The sequence below is a fragment of the Ptychodera flava genome, chromosome 16, assembly GCF_041260155.1.
Source record: "Ptychodera flava strain L36383 chromosome 16, AS_Pfla_20210202, whole genome shotgun sequence".
Classification (NCBI taxonomy): Eukaryota; Metazoa; Hemichordata; class Enteropneusta; family Ptychoderidae; genus Ptychodera; species Ptychodera flava.
In genome coordinates this window covers 13,627,505-13,644,497 of record NC_091943.1, presented here as the reverse complement: position 1 = coordinate 13,644,497, position 16,993 = coordinate 13,627,505, and the positions used below count along the sequence as shown (strand labels likewise).

The following is a 16,993-nucleotide window of genomic DNA, read 5'->3' as shown; positions in this document are numbered from 1 at the left end:
TGTTTTTGGAACATTTTTAAAAAGACGGCTCTGGGCCTAATTGAGTATTTTTCTGTGCATTTGTTTTTTTAAATAGGACCGAAATTATTTAAATTGGGTAGAAATGTATACCCTCCCTCTAAACATGGACTTTACGATAGGATATTACACATTTTAATATTTTTTGATATATACCATGTGACGGAACATAGGAGTGTCGGAACAAAGGGATGTCGTAAAATACAAATTTCGGAAGACAGGGCTGTAGGAACATAGGGGTGGAACCCGGTGTGTTACCGGCTATATAGGCCCCGACCTCCGGCCACACTGCCTTGCTGGCGTACGATTGGGGCGCGCAGTTTCTCCTCCGTAAACAACAGATTTTTAATCCAAAATCGTGACTAATCTCTGTTTTCGAGCACACACAACTTGTCTTGATTCGTGATGTGCTAGGCCGCGCTTTAAAACTTACACAAAGCCAGCTTTTCTCTCTTTATGCGAGGGGACCGACTATGTCAGCTGCCATTGTGTATCTTCATGTACACAATGATTTCCGGGTATAGGGTTCATGAAGCGGGTCAAACAATGAGTTGAGATAATAAAGTAGGTCAAATAAAGTCAAGATCATATCATGGTCATGACCAAATAATCGCATAAGAATGGCCAAATAATGATACAAAATGACCGAATTACCAAACAATGGCATAATAACAATGAGATAAGTTCAAAATCAAGATATCAATGCTGAATAACGGCAAAACAAACGAATTAACCAAATAATCATGATTATGACATTATCTTGACATTATTTGACCAACTTTATTATCTGAACTCGTCATTTGACCCTGCTCCCTGCTCGCATGCAGTCGCCAAGTTGTGCAATGATTTATGGGTAGGGTTCAGATCATGAAGCAGGGTCAAATACTGAGTTCATAGAATATAGTCAAATAATGTCGAGTAAATGTCGTAATCGTGACCATGACATAAACATGACCAAATCACCTAGTAATGGCTTAATAATGATGAGATTAGTTTCGTATCAAGAAATCAATGCTGAATTATGGCAAAACAATAGAATTAACCAAATAGTGTCATAATAATGTAATAATGTCGTAATCATGACCAAATAAATAAATGCATAATGACCATATAATGACCAAATCACCAAATAATAAATGGTTCAACAATGTTGATATAAGTTGCAAATCAAGGCATCAACGCTGATTAATGGTAAAACAACCAAATTATTAAATAAAACGTAATCATGTCAAGATAATGTCAAGATAATATCGTAATCATGACCAAATAAACTCATAAGAATGGTCAAATACTGACAAAAAGTGACCAAATCACCTAATTATGGTATAATAATATCCTTGATAACAGACTTCGTATATGGCTTGAGAAAATGTATCCAATTATTGACGAGCAGGCTGGCTTTAGGAAAACACACTGTACTTCAGACAACATATTTATTCTATCCACTATTATTTCAAAGTACTTGGCACACAAGAGAAGTAGATTATATATAGCATTCAGTGACTTTGAGACAGCATTTGACAGAATTGATCATTACTGTATGCTTTATTAGCTTATTCAGTGTGGGGTTTCTTGTAAATTTTATAGAGTTGTTCTGTCTATGTATAGCAATCGTGTGTCAGAACCCCGTCAGTTTTACGGATTTCTTTGGTTGCAGTTTTGGTGACACGTACAACGGGATCAGTATTGTCACCCCTTTTATTCACACTTTTTAGTCCCCACGGACACCGTCCGGGGGGACTTATAGGTTTGGTCATGTCCGTGCGTGCGTCCGTGCGTGCGTGCGTGCGTGCGTGCGTGCGTGTGTGCGTCCGTCCGTCCGTTCACGCAGATATCTCAGAGATGCAAGAAGCGATTTCATTCAAACTTGGTACAAGGATTACTTCATATGTCATACAGATGCACGTCGATTTGTTTTTGGATACGATCCAATATGGCCGCCAGGCGGCCATTTTATTACGATTTTTTCATGTACAGAGCCATAACTCAGACATGTTTCAACCAATTTTATTCAAATTTGGTACAAGGACATTGACCAATGTCATAGATATGCACGTCAATTTTTTTTGTGATACGATCCAATATGGCCGCCAGGCGGCCATTTTATTACGATTTTTTTCATGTACAGAGCCATAACTCAGACATGTTTCAACCAATTTTATTCAAAGTTGGTACAAGGACATTGACCAATGTCATAGATATGCACGTCAATTTGTTTTGTGATATGATCCAATATGGCCGCCAGGCGGCCATTTTATTACGATTTTTTCATGTACAGAGCCACATCTCAGACATGTTTCAACCGATTTTATTTAACGTTGGTACAAGGACATTGACCAATTTCATAGATATGCACGTCGATTGTTTTGTGATACAATCCAATATGGCCGCTAGGCGGCCATTTTATTACAATTTTTTCATATACAGAGGCATAACTCAGGCATATCTCAACAGATTTTATTCAAAGTTGGTACAAGGACATTGACCAATGTCATAGATATGCACGTCAATTTGTTTGTGATACAATCCAATATGGCTGCTGTGTGGCCATTTTGTTACGAGTTTTTCATATACAGAGGCATAACTCAGGCATATCTCAACCATTTTATTCAAGTTGGTACAAGGACATTGACCTATGTCATACATATGTACGTCGATTTTTCATGTGATACGATCCAATATGGTCGCTAGGCAGCCATTTTATTACGATGTTTTCATGTACAGAGCCATAACTCAGACATATTTCCTCCAGTATCATTCAAAGTTGACATTGACCTATTTCATACATATGCTCGTCAATTTGTTTCACGTCATGTAGCAGTAACATGTCAATTATTGAAGTTTCGTAGTAGGCTGATATGTCAAGAAATATGTACTGCATCAAATTCATGAAACTTTATACAGACGTTAACTGATGTTAAGCTCACATTGCTTTAACATTGAAAAAGACATTTATCAGTGTCATTTTAATTAATTTGTAATTGCATAAGTAATGAACTTTCCTAATTAGGGTGATATAGCCACAAATTAATACAACGTCAAATGTGATGAAACGTGATACAGATGTTGATCTCATAGTGTTGTAAATACTGCATCAAACTTTATGAAATATGGTACCAGTGATAATCTGTTAAGTGTTAGAATTGTATGCAAAAATGTTTTGCAACATCCTGTTGATTAATTCCTAGTTGACTCATTTTATGAACTTTAGGATGGTGGCCTACATTGGTTTTATGTTTTCATCACCATGGAACTCATTCTTGGCCATTGAGCGCCATCTGTATCAAAGTATTTTTATCACAGACCTAATTAATGAAGAGGACTCTATCCTCTCTGAGGACATGTAATCAAAGTACCCATTATTAACAAGTGGGGACTGTGTCATCAACGATGACTTGTTGTAAGTGATATTGGAATTACTCTAGCTGATACTCACCAGTATTCTGGTGCCGAAATTGGTATTTTAAGAATTTTGTATTTGCTCTTTGCAGACGACCTTACTATGATCAGCAGTTGAAAGATAGGGTTGCAGCGCTTGTTCGATCAATTGTATCTTTATTGCTCAAAGTGGAAACTTACTGTTAATACCAGTAAAACCAAAGTTATAGTTTTTAGGAGGGATGGTGGTCTTAGGAAGTATGAAAACTGGTCGTGCAATAACCAGCCTGTTGCTGTAACTTCCTTTTATAGCTATCTTGGCATTGTCCTATCCTGGACCGGTCGTTGGTTTCAAGCACAGATAACTCTGAGTGAACAAGCTAATAAAGCCTTGTATGGTCTGATCAGTTGTCTTTCTAAATTTGGTCCACTTCCTGTTACTATTGCCTTGATAATATTTGATTGCAAAATACCCCTTATTTTACTTTATGGTGCTGAAATCTGGGGCTTCCACCATGCTCCAGATATAGAAAAAACTCACAACAAGATGATGCGTTATGTACTTCAACTATACAGCAATACATGCATTACTGCTATGAGAGTGGAGTTGGGTAGACCAACATTGACAGTAAATATTTATTGTAAAATCATTAAATACTGGTTAAGAATTTTGAAAATGGATAGAAATAGAATTGTATACCGATGTTACGAATTTCAAAAACGCAAGACTGATGTTAATAGGTATGACTTATGGGCCAGGGGAGTGAAACGCTTGTTGCAGAGTTATGGTTTGGTGAAGTCTGGGAACAGCAAGGGGTTGGCAATGAAACCTTGTTTTTACGACTTTTCAGACAAAGATGTAGTGATATCGCTGCACAATGCTGGCTGAATGATGTCGACAATAGTAGCAAACTTTATCTTGATTCTACCTTTGAAAAATAGCTGGTATTAGAGCCATACTTGACCTGTATAGATAACCCTGTTTTCAGACATGCTCTTTGTAGATTAGAACATCATCACACACTCTGTGGATTGAGACAGGTCGTTGGAACAATATTCCAAAACAAGATAGACTATGTGAGTTGTGTAATTTGCAGGCAGTAGAAGATGAGTATCATTTTCTACTCGTATGTCCAACGTATAATGACTTGAGAGCTAAGTATATGGAAAGCCTCAGCTGCCTTAAGTTTACAGATAGTAGTTTATTAGGAGGCTACATAATTATTTTATAACGAAAGAAAATCATTTTATGTGCCGACACTATATTTTTATGTGCATCAGACATTTCTCTATGTGCAAACATTAAGATATTGTGTGCTTCAAGTATTATTTAAGGTCAATTTACTATTATTTTATGTTCAAACACTATGATATTATGTGTCTATAATATTATTTTATTTGCAAACATTACGATATTATGTGCTTCAAGTATTATTTTAGGTCAATTTACTATTATTTTATGTTCAAACACTATGATATTATGTGTCTATAGTATTATTTTATTTGCAAACATTACGATATTATGTGCTTCAAGTATTATTTTAGGTCAATTTACTATTATTTTATGTTCAAACACTATGATATTATGTGTCTATAATATTATTTTATTTGCAAACATTACGATATTATGTGCTTCAAGTATTATTTTAGGTCAATTTACTATTATTTTATGTTCAAACACTATGATATTATGTGTCTATAGTATTATTTTATTTGCAAACATGAAGATATTATGTGCTTCAAGCATTATTTTAGGTCAATTTACTATTATTTTATGTTCAAACACTATGATGTTATGTGTCTATATGTGCAAATATAGCCTAAATCAGTGTGGAAACAATAAGTATATTACAAAGTTCCATGATGCAACATGATTAAACCGAGCATGTTCCATGCCCTTTGGCAAGTTCTTTGAGCCGTTGTCAATAAGCAGCAACAGACAGTTTGAAATGGATAGTAATTGTTCATCATGGAAATGCAACGTTCTGCTACGGTCACCCTATTGTTTAGGCTTAATCTTGGCAATTTGGTTGACAAATATTTGTGAATTATCCATCGCTGACTTTCATTCAGTCGGTCTGCACAACTCCAAGGAAATGATGGCATTACGCACTTTGTGCACATCACACGGGTCAAAAGCTCCTGTTAAGGTGCCTCAAGGATGTGGTGCACCACAGTCTTTCATACCCAGAGACATACTACAAAACCACTTAGAAAAAGGATTCATGATATTTGAAATTGCATCCATGTCAGTATCGGAGAGAACTATCTACAGGAGAATGCAGACTTATAGACTCAGTAAGATGAACTTTTCCAGCATATCGGATGAGGATCTTGATTTGCATGTAGGCCTACATCAGTTAGCACAAGAATATCCTAGCTGTGGTGAGAACATGGTAAAATGTCTTCTAATGGAAAAATTTGGAGTAAAAGTTCAACATATGCGACTTCGCAATAGCATACATAGAGTTGATAATGATGGAGTACATGCCGGGAAAAATAATCGGCTAAAGCGACGGGTAGGCCTATACAATGCGAAAGGGCCAAACCAATTGTGGCACGTGGACACAAATCACAAACTCATACGTTGGTGTTTGTCATAATTGGTGGCATTGATGGTTTCAGTCGGTTGCCTGTAATGTCGGAATGTAAAGATAACAACAAGGCAACCAAACGTACAATAATTTAATACTAACATGCCCTTTAGTAATCTTTCAATACTTGAGACTGATCTCGGCCAGTAAAATGGCAAAACTATAATCAAAGCATATGTAAACTATAAATGAATACTTTCCTGACTTAAAAGACATATCACACATTTCCAAAATAGGCATTGGCAAATGCCATATCATACAGCCCAAAAAGAGTATCATTACTAGGAATCGGATGGCTGACAGGGTCTTGGCAGGTTAAGACTGTTGACACATGTATTAGCAGTTGGCAGGAATGATGACATAGCTTCAAATCAAATCTGATCAACTGTGCGTCCGTCATATCGAGGACCGTTTAAGGTTTGACTCTGTCAGCTAAAAAACGTTCCGCCAACGCTGACAGATTTAACCTTTCAAGAATAGCTTCCATGTCTAATGAAAGTTGATTCTCACTGACACGTCAACATTCAATGGCTGCATTTCTATCCAAGAAAAAGTGCCCTCTAGTGGTTGAAAAGTGCGAGCTAATAATAATAATAACGAATGGTCTTAAAGGTATTAACGTAAAGCCTTAACACCATAACCAAACCAAATAAAATAATAACTACACACATAATACATAGCATTTGGTAATAAAATAATATTGTAGATACACAATATTATTATTTTCCTCGTAAGATAATGCAATATGCACATAAAATCATAGTAATTGCACAACAACTAATTCTTTGTGCACGTAATATCATAAAGTTTGAACATAAAATACTACTGCATAACATAATATCATACAGTTTGAACTTTAATTAATAGTTTTAAATAATCAAATAATGCTTTATGCACAACATATCCTACTGTTTGCAAATAAAATAATACTGTAGACACATAATATCATAGTGTTTGAACATAAAATAATAGTAAATTGACCTTAAATAATAATTGAAGCACATAATATCTTAATGTTTGCAAATAAAATAATACTATAGACACGTAATATCATAGTGTGTGAACATAAAATAATAGTACATTGACCTTAAATAATACTTAAAGCACATAATATCTTAATGTTTGCAAATAAAATAATATTGTTGACATATAATATCATACTATGTGAACATAAAATAATAGTGAATTGACTTAAAATAATACTTGAAGCACATATCTTAATATTTGCAAATAGAATGCTACTGTAGACACATATTATAGTGTTTGAACATGAAATAAATAGTAAATAAACTTAAAATAATAGTTGAAGCACATAATATCTTAATGTTTGCAAATAAAATAATACTGTACACACATAATATTATAGTGTTTGAACATAAAATAATAGTAAATTAACCTAAAATAATACTTTATGCGCATAATATCTTAATATTTGCTCATGAAGTAATGCCTGATGCACATAAAAATATAGTGTCGGCACATAAAATAATTTTCTGTAGTTATAAAATAATCATGTACCCTCCTAATATACTACTAGCTGAAAACTTAAGTCAGCTGAGGCTTTCCATATAAGTACATGTCTTCCTATTATTTTAACCCTCCTGTAATGTACAAATTCAAGATACAGCGCTTACAGGCAAGCCTTGCCACTTCGATGCCTGGTATGCATGTTTTTTTTTACACGCACTAAACGTTTTCATATCATTAACAGGAAGGAACCTAATGACTGGATTGTTTGTACAGGATAAACAACAGAAAACTGACACCGAAATATATCTGACATGTAAGCCTTGAGACAGATTACTATCACCAGTCTGGGGTGCAAATTAATGTCTTTACGACCAGATTACAAACAATCCAGTCATTAAGTTCCTTCCTGTTAATGATATGAAAACGTTTAGTGTGTGTAAAAAAACATGCATACCAGGCATCGAAGTGGCAAGGCTTGCCTGTAAGCGTTGTACTTATTTCATCTCAAAATACTGCCACATTGAGGAAACTGAGTAAATATATTTTTCTGGCAACAAAACGTAGGAGAGAACTTACCATCGATGCGTAAGTTAAGCAAAGCCATTCAGTTGTATTCTCTGGCGCTTATGTATTTGTAAATAAGTTATTTTTTCTCTCTTTTTGTGGATGCAATTATTGCATTGACTGGCGATCTGTAAGCAACATTACTGCTACTGTTTGTACATATTGGCCGGAGGCCATAAGTACTGAATAAACTGAATTGAAAATTGACAGCACCTCGAACGTCCAGGTATGACGTACGGGAGTGATTGGGCATCATTCAGTGATTTTGCAACATTCAAGAATAGATCTGGAGACTACCTGTAAAGTAAGTACCGCCGTTGCGAGTCATCAGTGTTCTGTCCTTGGCGGGTTATGATGTCACCAGGTTGTGGCCACACCACAACATATGAATTTGCCCTTCATTTTTTTTTTCTGAATTTGAATTAACGAAGGCTACTTACAAATATTCCTATCTAGACATTGCAGCCGTTGGTTACGTTCGCGTCGTCCATGCCACCGAGAATTCCGAATGTCGTCAATATGGCTCCTGATATCACGTACAGGGCAAACAGAACACACGCAAATATGCGTGCCTGTATGCCTCTGCACACCAACATCATTTATGGATAAGGTTACCCTAAATTACTATGGTAACACCTGGATATATATATCATATTTTGTTTGAATATTGACTCTTTGCAAAGAGGTACGGTGTCAAACTGTACTTGTATAAAGGCCTATATACAAATTGTATGTCCGTAGAAAGTTGTTAGTCAGTTGCTTTGACACTGAAATCAAACCTGAAAAGATTTTCATCGACTTTGTACCGCGTTGATTGTGTCTCACGTGTGTTGACAAAACCGTGGTATGTCAAATCCTTCAAGAGGAATTGCACGAGCTTACTTTTGATCAACTCTTTCCTGGCCATGACTTTGTGGCAATCAATTTTCGTTCCGACTTGTTGCAGTGAGTCGGATCTTTGCAGACTGCAGTACAGATCGTATTGAGTACAGCAGTATGTGGGATACTCTCGAACACGTTTTAGAACTCAAGCCTGCTACAAATTTATCAGTCCCGCTACGACTATTTCTTGTTTGCATGTTATCATGAATCGTCGTCTCGAAGGAAAATATAGAAAAAGACCCAGTCGACTTCCAACGTTTGTAAAATACTGGAAAATCAAACTAAGATTCCTAGCTTACCAGTAAAAATTCAGGTCGTATTTTCGTTGACACCAACTCAAGTTCTCACGGTCCAATGTGATGCAGAATCACATATCGGGCAGAATGACGTATTTTGTTTGTCGGGCTTTCGTGAACAGGTGCTGATCTCCACTGTTTCTGGTGCAAGGTTTTGTATAACTGTACTGAGACAGTGACGTAATCTGAGATAAAAGATTTATTCTCATTGGTTGAAGTTCGAAAAATGCAACAGGTGGTTCCAGGTGGTGCGCGCCAGATTTGTCGTCAGCAGGCCTGGGGTCGAATAACACACCCTTTTCAGCTGCAGATAGTACGTGCTTCGAAATTGAACTTTTGCTCAAACTTTACTCAACAAAACTTTAAACTTTTCTCTTTGGTATTTACAATTCAAAGTGGCCACCATCCCTGTGTTAACTATATGTAGAAAAATTCAATTTTGATTTTCACAATAGCAAGCCAGTGAAACTTTACTCCATGAGCTTAAAAATGAGCAATCGCAAATTGCAGACCAAACAAGAATCGTAAAAGTTTGAGAGTCTAAATTTCTGTCTCCGGCTGAGGGGCATTCTGCTTTGATTCCGTTTTGTTACTTAAGACCTGCAAGAACATACACCATGACTTCAGTTACCAGCTCCTATTTTCATCGAAGTCTCTTAACATGTGATTGAGTAGAAATAATAGCAAGAAGGAGAACGTTGTTACACTTCAGAGACTCGCTTCACTTTCTTGTGCTGTGTCAAAGGATGTACCCTGCTTGAACATCTCATCTAATTTCCTGTCAGTTATGGAGATAAGTTTACTATCTTGTTTCGTACATTACTAGTCCTGCCATCCTGGCCCACTTTGAAGAATCTCTCTGAATTTCAGCGTTGATAATAATATGGTCTTCAGCATAAAGTTTGAATCATACTTGTCGTTCAAGTGACATGATCACTACAACATTTTTGCACCCCCCCCCCCCCCCCATATAAAAGCATGCTGAGGAAATTTCTATCTGAAACTGATGTCAAGTTCCGATTTCACAGATTTCAATCATGCGAGTGGTGGAGACAGGGTTAAAGTTTGGATCCTTCGTTCTGAATGGTAAGTTGCTGCATCTCCATGAGACTGGCAGCCAATGAGGTGGCCAGTTTCTGCGCGTCCGTCTCGGGGCTGGTGTTGAATGCCGAGAGGACGAAATTGGTGTGCGTTTCTCGGGGGTTATAACAGACGCCATAGCCGTCAGGAACGTCAGGTGCATAACCCATCACCAGGTCAAACTTTGATGGAACCTGCATGTAAGATATACGAAACACAGAAAATTAATTATTGATCTAAAAAACAATTGGCCATCACTCTTCAGAACGGTTACAGTTCACACCTGCCACGTTGAGTCAAGGTCAGCATCACGTTGAGTCAAGGTCAGCCTGAGGCTTTTTATTCCAGAATATGCATTTCACATTACCTGACACAGGCTTTATTTGATTTCACCACCATGTTTTGAACTAAACCTAACATTATCAGCCCTGCCTAGAATTCAGTTATAAAAACTATTGCTTTGCACATACTGTGGTGCAAAATTCGACAGTAAGATTTCAACATTATTTTCGGGGGCAAAATAATACACTCTATTTTACAGACAGAACAAAGATTAGAAAAAAAACCAGCCGTAATTACAGCCGATGGAGCAGAAATGAATTTCACTGGACACTTTGCATTGATTCAACGTTACTAGTAAGACCTGAGTTTTTGGAACATGCGGCATGGTGGAGAATAGTACATTGTTAAAAAGAAACTGCAACTGCTCCTAAAATAATCTTATGTAAAGCCACTGGGAAGCCAATTCCTGTCACAATACTCTATCATTACACTCTAAATGCTTGCAAGTTCCAAAGGCACGTTTTCTTGCCATATCTACTTGTTTACCTCCCCAAAGAAAGTACAGGAAATAATGGTATTGGCATGCAACAGATGCCGAGTAAGCAGTAAGAAGGTAAAACGAGACCCACCTGGCTGGTTGAGAGTTTAAAATGCATGGCTGTCTGATAAGCTTGGTCCACGAATATTTCAGGAACATTCAGGCCACTTTCTATTGCAGTCAGTTTCAACCCCAGCAAGTGTCTGTCTATCACATCACCAAAGAGGGCCTGAAATTGAAAAAATAATTTGACCCACCTTGCTGTTACCTATGTAAGCACAGAGATTTTTACTGACTCAACCTAGTATTGATATCGTATGCCGCAGCTGTGCTCTTGACAGTGATATTCTCTTCAACTTGATTTGAATGCTGTTTTGGAATGAGTTCACAAAAAGGGTTAAGGTAGAACGTGCCTTGAGGACAGTTACTACAACTTTCACAATTCTTTTCTGATATACCACTTGTGGGTGTTCATTTTAAAGCTCTTGATGTAAGAAAACTTTGTCACCACCTTAATTTTTCGAAATTCAAAAATTGCATTTTTCTCTATAGAATAAACACACAGACGGCGACCATTTTGAATATTAAATATCGGTAAAGCTTGAGTTATTGTTTCTCTTGTACCAAAATTTGCACGGTGACCCCCGATTTTTATTCTTGATTTTGAAAGTGAATGGTTGAAAGATTCCTTAAAGAAAGTTTCAGCAAAATTTTAAGTCTTTCACTTTCAAGGCGCATACTACCTTAAAATTAACATGCTATCACTTCATCAGATAACAGACACTCAATAAACTTCAAACAGACATGGATAAAATATCACACACTTTGCTTCACACAAGCTCTGCATGCCTCTTTTTGTAATCACACAGGCTTGAGGGCGCCATTGAAAAATGAACAGCAAGAATGACATTGAGTAGCCTACTTCATTGGTGTATGTCTTGTGTGCTTCTACAGCTTTCCTGAGTAGCCTGTATTTTTCACTGGGCTGCAAGAAAAAAAATGTGAATCACCTAATAATCTAACAATAGTAGAGTACGGTAGTCAGAGAGTTTTCACAGAAAATTCACACAATGGTGCATTTACTTATTATCGGTTATTTTTCACTCTTGGTTGCATCTTCCTTTCATCAATGTTCCAACATTGCAATATTCCTGTCTGATTCCTTTCAGTTAAAGCATTCGTTGTTATTACACGGGAAGTAGTGATGCCTACAATATTCACTTCTTTCCTCCGGTAAATTTTAAATTTAGATGTCTGAAAGGGTCTGAGTAGAATGGACGATTGATCACATGAGGGCGCTTCAAGAGTTACTGGAGCGCCCTCACATGTTCTACTTTGTAAAAAACTCGGCCAGATGAACAAAACTCACCGTCTTTTTTTCATTCAGCATTGCCTTGCAGAAATTCACAGAGTCAGTGGTACATGATCGGATAGTGTCAGTGCGACCAAGTCGATATCTCCTCAAGGAGGCACTCTCATAGGTGGCAGCTGGCTGACTGTAAATTCTATTAGACACAAATTAATTTTTAAAAAGCTTTAGTATTACTGTCATCTGCTGACCCGAGACAGTAACATAGAGCATCCAAAGTGTGGAGTTGATTTGTTTGTGAATGCTATGTACAGAAAGAATATATGTGTACTCCTAACACGAAAATCTTGATAAAGTGACACGTAGTATCATGATTTGAATGACACTATTCAAAGTGATTATCTTAACATTACAATATGCTTTGCTCGAACCTGGCTATCTGATTGGCTGGAGCTTTTGTTAATATTCTCAAAAAGGAGCACTGCGCAATATTTGGAAGTTCTCGCAAATTTCAAAATTCCAATCCGCACGCTCGGGTATCTGGTTACGGATATATGACCTTGGGGTGAAAATTAGCATATTTTGGAGAAATAATCACCGAGCGAAGTAAGGTGATTATTTCCTGCAAAACATGCTAATTTTCACCTAAAAGATCTTATTTTCATTACCAAATACTATGGCTTGCCTTTTATAACCTCTTAATGATTGCAAGAATACCACAGCTCTATGTACTCACCTGTAATACGCCAATTGCAAGGCAACTTGGATAAATGCATCAGGACTCATTCTGTTGGCTTTAGGCATATTTTTGCCGAATGGTTGGAACTGAAAGGCATGTACTTGCAGGTCATCCACAATCCTGTGATAAAGAGATGTGAGAGGCAGCTTTATGGTATAGCACTACAACTCTAATCAATTGAAAGGCAACACATGAGGCCACGACTGTTACCAGCTGACAGGCAACAAACGGCTGATTCAAGTACATAAGACTAACAGTGCACCTTCATTCCTTATCATCTTTGATTTCCAATGGTAGCATCTATACCTGCCTATTACCCGTCCCTGCTTGATAAGTTTTGTAAACTACAAGTCATCGCTGATGACACAGTCCCCGCTCGCACCATTAATTGACATGCCCATGCACACTGCAATACAATCTCTGTGTGCGAAGTTTGAACGAAATCTGTTTAGGGATAGTTGAGTTATAGTTCAAAAACATGAAAAAAATCACAACAAAATGGCCGCCCGGCGGCCATATTGGATCGTATCACGAAACAGATTGACGTGCATATATATGCCATAGTACTTTATCTATGTACCAACATTGAATGAAGGATAGTTGAGTTATGGTTCAAAACATGAAAAAATCGCAATAAAACGGCCGCCCAGCGGCCATATTGGATATTGGATATTTGATATATAATTGATGTGCATATATATGCCATAGTACCTTATCTGTGTACCAACATTTAAAGAAATCAGTTCAGGGATAGTTGAGTTATGGTTCAAAAACATGAAAAAATCGCAACAAAATGGCTGCCTGGCAGCCATATTTGATCGTATTGCAAAATAAACTGAGGTGCATATATATGCCATAGTACTTTATCTGTGTACCAACATTGAAAGAAATCGTTTCAGAGATAGTTGAGTTACAGTTCAAAACATTCGCAACAGAATGGCCGCCCGGCAGCCATATTGGATCGTATCGCAAAATAAATCGACATGCATATGTATGGCACAGTACTTTATCCTTGCACACAATTTGAAATACATTGGGGTGACAGAGAAACGGCTGCTGACGGATGGACGGACGATACACAATCTATAAGCCCCGCCGGACTGCGTCCACGGGGATTACAAATTTATTTTACATCTTGACAGCAAAATAAGTATGAAAGAAAATACTGTTACATTTATTTGACTGACTGACGTAAAAACTGTCCCTAGAATAGCCGCCCTTTTAACCTCAAAATTTATTTCTATTTCAACATATCTTAAATTTATAGCGTTCACTTAAAAAGAACTTTTGATGCCTTAAGATCGTCACAACATAGTGAGTAGCTTGAAGAGCAAAGTTCTGAACAATCCATCAGAGTCATTAGACAAGCGATCTAAGGCGCCGGAAAATAAATTCTTTGTTTGCCGTCCGCATGCAGGTAGGCTTTTGGAAGATATCTGAAAAAACTGCGCGTTGTGCCCTTCTTCTGTCCGCACTGAAATGTCGCAAAAAACGCGAATTTCGTACGATCGTTTCAATACAAATCAGACTACCTACGCTGTACGTAAAGTCAGAGGTTTCATTAAGAGCCGACAGCCGGCGAAATTGACCGGTTACTCTCACGATTTCGCCGGCTACTTTTTTGGAAATTTGAACTGTTTTATAGCGAAAATATTTTTTACCTTCTGAAATGATACGGACAAGTTTCAGAAGCTGTGGTAATCAAACTTTTCAACGGCTTTTATGTGAAACAAAATTTAGAAGACGAGCGACTACTACGATCGCCTTGTACTACGATGCAGCACGGTCTTGCGTATACTCTGCCTCAATAAAATCGGAATTGCAACGGATGATTCTATTGGCTCTCTGAATTGCTGATTCCTATGTGGTGACCTTTATATACGCCAATGAAAATGTGCATACTACTCCTGTCAGCCGTCGTTAGCTCAACTCAAAATGGTCGATGAACAAATGGAGACGGAAGCGATCGCAAGGTCAAGCTTTGCTGTACGATCTTCGGTTTTGAAGTGCGCCGAGAAACAAGAGAAAGACGTCGATTTAAACTGTTTTCGAAGGCAATGACCTGATTTTTTTCTCACGAAAAAAACTTCCCAATTACAGTTCGAATTTTAGTAAGCCGACGTGCGTTGCACTGCGGTAGGCGTAATTTGAAGGTATATAACCAGCTTGACGTATGATATATACTTCTTTTCGGTGTATCCACGCAAATAAGAATCCGCCCAGAGAGGTTACAATGCGATAAGACCTCTAAATTCACTTCAAAACCGATCGTCAGGTTAAATCCAAATGTGAGCTTCTGAACGTACAAATTTTCATATCCTATATCAAGGTTCTTACTTTGCATACTCATATAGTCAAATAACCTTGAGGGTCTTGTTTCTGTTTGCGAAATATGGTAACGATTGTCATTTTTTATCATTATTGTTATATAATTATCCTTTTTGCCTCCCGATTGGTATAAAAGTTCTTCATCTACAGATGTTTATACCAAACATGAGGGCTCTTGATTTTAAGCATAACATTATACATTAATGAAAGTTTTTCATTTGCTGTGCTTAAAATATGAGTGTTTCGTCGAGGATGGCATCAACAAGGGGGATTTTCCCCCTTTACCAGAAAATTTCGGGGGCATTTCACTAGTTCATGTGTTCTACTTATACCTCTATGGTGTGACTGGCACCATTTCATTGGGGTGGGGGAGTGGCCCCCCTTGACAAATTTATTGGGGTGCCAACATTTCAACAGAGGGGAATCCCCTATCCCTTTATCTAGATGTAACACTATAATATCATCTACATATCAAATTTATATCATTAATAATAGTGAATTATTATAGTTTACCTCCTAAAAGCATAGAGGCTCTAAAGACTTTAGTTTAATTGTTCAAAATATCGTCAACATTACCACATTTTATCATTTTTAATTATGAATTACATATTTAGGCCTAATCTCCCAAGAAAATGGCTTTTAGGATATGAACACTTATTGCCTTGGAACACTGCTGACAATGCTCCTGAAAATACTAGAAATCCAGGTGACTGTGGGCTGTAAAAAGTGAATTTTAGCTCATTTTTCAGGCCCTCCCCCGACGACGACCGCTTTGTGGTCATGGCAGCTGCAAGCCACCTATTTTTCCATTCTGGCCCCCTACTTCAAAACTTAATAAAACCCCTGAAAGTGTACATGTACACCTGTTGTATCGGACTGCAGTGTACCGTAAGATCGATCGACCGTTTCACAAGTTGATTTCTCCCTTAAAGTTTTCAAGTCTGCGAATGTGCATGAAATTGTTTTGGTCTCCATATAACACGGATCGAAAACAATTCTTGTCTGGTTTCAGTGGTTTGGCTTCGAATAAGGAACGGAACTGAATTTCCATCGGCTTTTCCGCGATCCGCGATCGAACACGATATTTGATCTGCAACGTTGCAAGCAGGTACCGTAGGTGAAATGTTCGTTGTTGAATGCTCCAAATAGTTCGTACGCAGTTAAACTTGCTCTTACCTTGGACATTTTTCCGCTACAAAACGATTGAGTCATTTTGTAAGTCCGGATTAGAATTTAGTTTCAAAAATAGCAATTGCCATTTGGCATTGGCTGTCTTAGCAAGCGGAATATTTGGCAATTTCAGTAAGCAATAGCGCTGATCACCGTGACTCTCGTTATTTTCTTTCATTAATATGCAAAAAAAAATATTTGTCCTTATTTCCGCAAGAACTATGAAAATAAAAATTGCTAGTGTTATAATGCATACAAAAAGTCACACTTATTCATATGAATTTATGGCTCAGACTACAAGTTGCAACAACAACCGCACATGCAACAAGAAAATTTGTCCGAATT

General features: G+C 37.3%; 2 protein-coding genes across 3 annotated transcripts in view; both read right to left on the bottom strand.

The window, feature by feature from the left end:
* LOC139114060 (carnitine O-acetyltransferase-like) overlaps positions 1–16,993 on the bottom strand; it is an 85,028-nt gene that overhangs the window by 45,427 nt on the left and 22,608 nt on the right. The window contains exons 11-15 of one of the 2 annotated variants that reach the window (XM_070675556.1): positions 13,148–13,270; positions 12,472–12,607; positions 12,025–12,087; positions 11,194–11,331; positions 9,206–10,476 (exon numbers count right to left, since the gene is read on the bottom strand). In XM_070675556.1, the coding sequence (XP_070531657.1) occupies positions 10,261–10,476; positions 11,194–11,331; positions 12,025–12,087; positions 12,472–12,607; positions 13,148–13,270 (676 nt within the window). In that variant the 3' untranslated portion in view covers positions 9,206–10,260. Of the gene's footprint in view, positions 1–9,205; positions 10,477–11,193; positions 11,332–11,359; positions 11,472–12,024; positions 12,088–12,471; positions 12,608–13,147; positions 13,271–16,993 lie in introns of those variants that run through there. The other variant, XM_070675557.1, reaches the window with a different exon arrangement.
* The window catches only part of LOC139114876 (carnitine O-acetyltransferase-like), a 58,431-nt gene that overhangs the window by 25,008 nt on the left and 16,430 nt on the right, over positions 1–16,993 (bottom strand). The window lies entirely within an intron of this gene.